The sequence below is a fragment of the Rhodnius prolixus genome, unplaced genomic scaffold (assembly GCF_049639745.1).
Source record: "Rhodnius prolixus isolate KJV_2025 unplaced genomic scaffold, Rpr scaffold_13, whole genome shotgun sequence".
In the NCBI taxonomy this organism is placed as follows: Eukaryota; Metazoa; Arthropoda; class Insecta; order Hemiptera; family Reduviidae; genus Rhodnius; species Rhodnius prolixus.
Window position 1 is genome coordinate 12,820,160 of NW_027411583.1, and position 2,971 is coordinate 12,823,130.

At 33.7% G+C, this 2,971-nt stretch overlaps 1 protein-coding gene across 7 annotated transcripts in view; it reads left to right on the forward strand.

Annotated features, from left to right (window-relative positions):
• Positions 1–1,063, forward strand: part of ssh (Protein phosphatase Slingshot) — a 176,889-nt gene extending 175,826 nt beyond the window's left edge. For all 7 annotated transcript variants that reach the window (XM_074116372.1, XM_074116373.1, XM_074116370.1 and 4 more), the window contains one exon: positions 67–1,063. In XM_074116372.1, the coding sequence (XP_073972473.1) occupies positions 67–468 (402 nt within the window). In that variant the 3' untranslated portion in view covers positions 469–1,063. The remainder of the gene's footprint in view (positions 1–66) is intronic.
• Positions 1,064–2,971: the final 1,908 nt, after the last annotated feature.

Consider the following 2,971-nt stretch of genomic DNA (forward strand, 5'->3'; position numbering starts at 1 on the left):
CAGATTAAATGTTAATCTAGAAATTAGGTAAGGGTAATTGATTAAGTAAAAATTTTATTATTACAGGTCCGCCGCCTAGTTGGTCGTTACGAGCGACCATGCGCGACAACAGTTATAGCCAACTGTCCACCACCAACGGTGATTGCTGCCCCGGCAATCACGTCGACGTCCGCTCTGACAATATCTTCTATAGCGGCAACTACAATAGCAACAACAACCATCTTAACAACAACAACAACAACGACATCATCGTCGTCTTCGGCGGCAGCGGTGGCGACGGCTACGGCGGCAACCACAGTACGTACCCGGCCGCCATTAGTTCCAGTGGTGAAAGCGGCAGTGACCACCCCTAGATTGGTCATCAGCAATGTGTTGACCAAAGCGGCGCACAAGAAACAACAACAAGGCAAGACACATCCGCTTGCCCGACTCACCAAGCATACCAATCCAGTATATAACACTATGTAATATATATATATATATTTATATAGATTATATATTATATATATATATATATATATAAGTTAATTCACCTTTACCCGCGCGCGAGACAAGTGATACGAATTTTTTAGTTTGTTATGTTTCCTAGCTGCTCTTTTTGTTGTTTTAATTTTTTATAGGGAATTTATGAATTTTGTTTCCTGTTTTTTTGTCCTGTACGCCTCTCCTCCCAAACTGTGGCTTAATTTAAAAATTTCATTCTATAAAATGATGAAATTTGTACGTTTTTTTTTTTAATAATTTAATTTTAATAATTTTTTTAATTTAATTGTATAAGAAAAGTGCTGTTTACATCACAAAAAGAAAAAAAAGGAAAACGAATATGAAAAATTAAAAAGCCATTTCCTTTATTTTTCTTTCAAATTTTCTTTTTATAGAATCTCTAGTTTTTATTATAAACGGTAAGTAGAAAAGCAGAAAAAAAAAAATTGAAATGGCCCTATCTAGTCGTAATCTCCCTGTGAGATATAAGGATTCGTTCTTTGTTATAGCTCACTTGGACTCGTTCTATATTGTACATTTTTGTAATATACAATTATATAGTTTATATTGAAATAAGTGATATTTGAATTTTTATTAATTTATTTATTTATTTTAATCACATTTACCTTAATCTTCCATAACCTGTCTCTCTTAAGCCTGTGGTTTTTGGTCCTTAAGGGAATATAACTTCATGGAATGTTGTCTCAATAAGTTAGATCTAGTCTAGGTCTAACTAGATTCACTAGATAAATTTGACACAATGACAATTCTACGTTAGAAAAATCTGCAATATCTGTGCTAATGTCAAGTGCATCTACTGAACAGATATCCATGTTTTTTTGGCTAGTATTCATTATTTTAAAAATAAAATACTGCTTAAAACATACAATGGTTTTCAAATAAACAATCTGGTATAGATACAGATAAATCACAGGTTGAACAGCAGATATTTTAAAGGAAGTTCCATCTTTCTACGCCCCCACAAATTTTAATGAAAAAATAAAACAGAATATCTTCTACAACTAATAACGTAAAATGGTGGCAAATTTCTACTTCTTAAAATCTTTTTCCAGTTACTGAATACTATCAGGAAAACCCTATAGCCCCAACGTAAACCGAATTTTTTTTTGAACGTATCAATTTCCTTCAAACATTACGCAGATTATAAAAAAAAAAATCATCCTTTATTCTGAAACAACAGTTTAGAAAGGACGTCTAACCCAACTAAAACCTTCCAAAAATGATTTTTTATGAAAGATGATGTCGATGAGTACACAGACACGAAAAGATTCTAGTTTCTAAACTCCGAGTGGATATTTAGATTTTGATTAGGAAAGCTGAAAGGCTAAGTTTAATAAAATGAAATTACTAAGTGTTTAATGGCTAGTTATACGATAAATTACCACACACCGATATCAAGTGTACAATTGCAAAAACAGCACTACAAAATTGGCAGACAGGATTACAGAAATGGTAATGGGAGATTCTATAAAACTATGAGTAGATCAGTTACCTAGACAACTATGGTTTAAGGGGAACTATCACTAATAAATGGGTTGTAACGACAATAAGCAGGCTGAGAGCGAACCACGCTGTGTGTGTTGATCGTATCTTCACAGGATCAACAAAAAGGTCCACTCTCCTCTTTGCGTAGATTGCCTTCGAGGAGCAGGATTTCAAACATATAATAATGGATATGTCCATGTTATGTGGTAGAAAGGGAAACGAATGTTTGACGACTTATACAGGTATTTAAATGCACCCTTTCGCTACGGACATAATATTCACCACATCTATGTGCTTAAATCTGTAGCAGAGCTAGCCAAGAAATATGGAATTAATTTAAAAGTTATAGCCGATTAGAATGAATGCAAGAAAATGATTAGAGAAGGATTACGGTGATTTTAATTTCGGTTAAGCTATAAGGATGGCAGGAATATAGAGAGTACTGGATCCATCCATTAGTTGTAAGTTTTATGTAAATAGCTGTGTGTAGAAGAGGGATGAACGTGTGATGCGAATGTATTTATAAGTAAGAATGGAGAGTTAATGGCTGTCATTAACACACTAACTTAAGAACGAGCGAAAATTACAGTAACTAACTGGGGGGAGTTAACTAAATATAAACTATTTCTAATGGAATTGGTTAAACTGAATGACTGAGTTAGTTGTTCACTGTTTTTAATCAGTGATTCATCCTATCCCTGAATGAGGAGTATAGTAACCATGTAAATACTGAAAGAAGAGTGAACAATACTGTGAACGAACACTGGTTTGGCGTACTTGGATACTTGGTAAGCTTCTATTGTTCAAGAGACTCTATCTCGTTTACCTTTCCCAACTTTTCAAATCTCCTCATTCTGCGAAACTACGTAGTAAAAGTAAAAAATCAGCTGTGGAAGTTTTGGAACAGTCATCGTATATTTTTGCATTTTTAAGGAAGTGAATTTTTTGAATTAAAAGGTAAGGATAAAAATTAAGCAAAGTA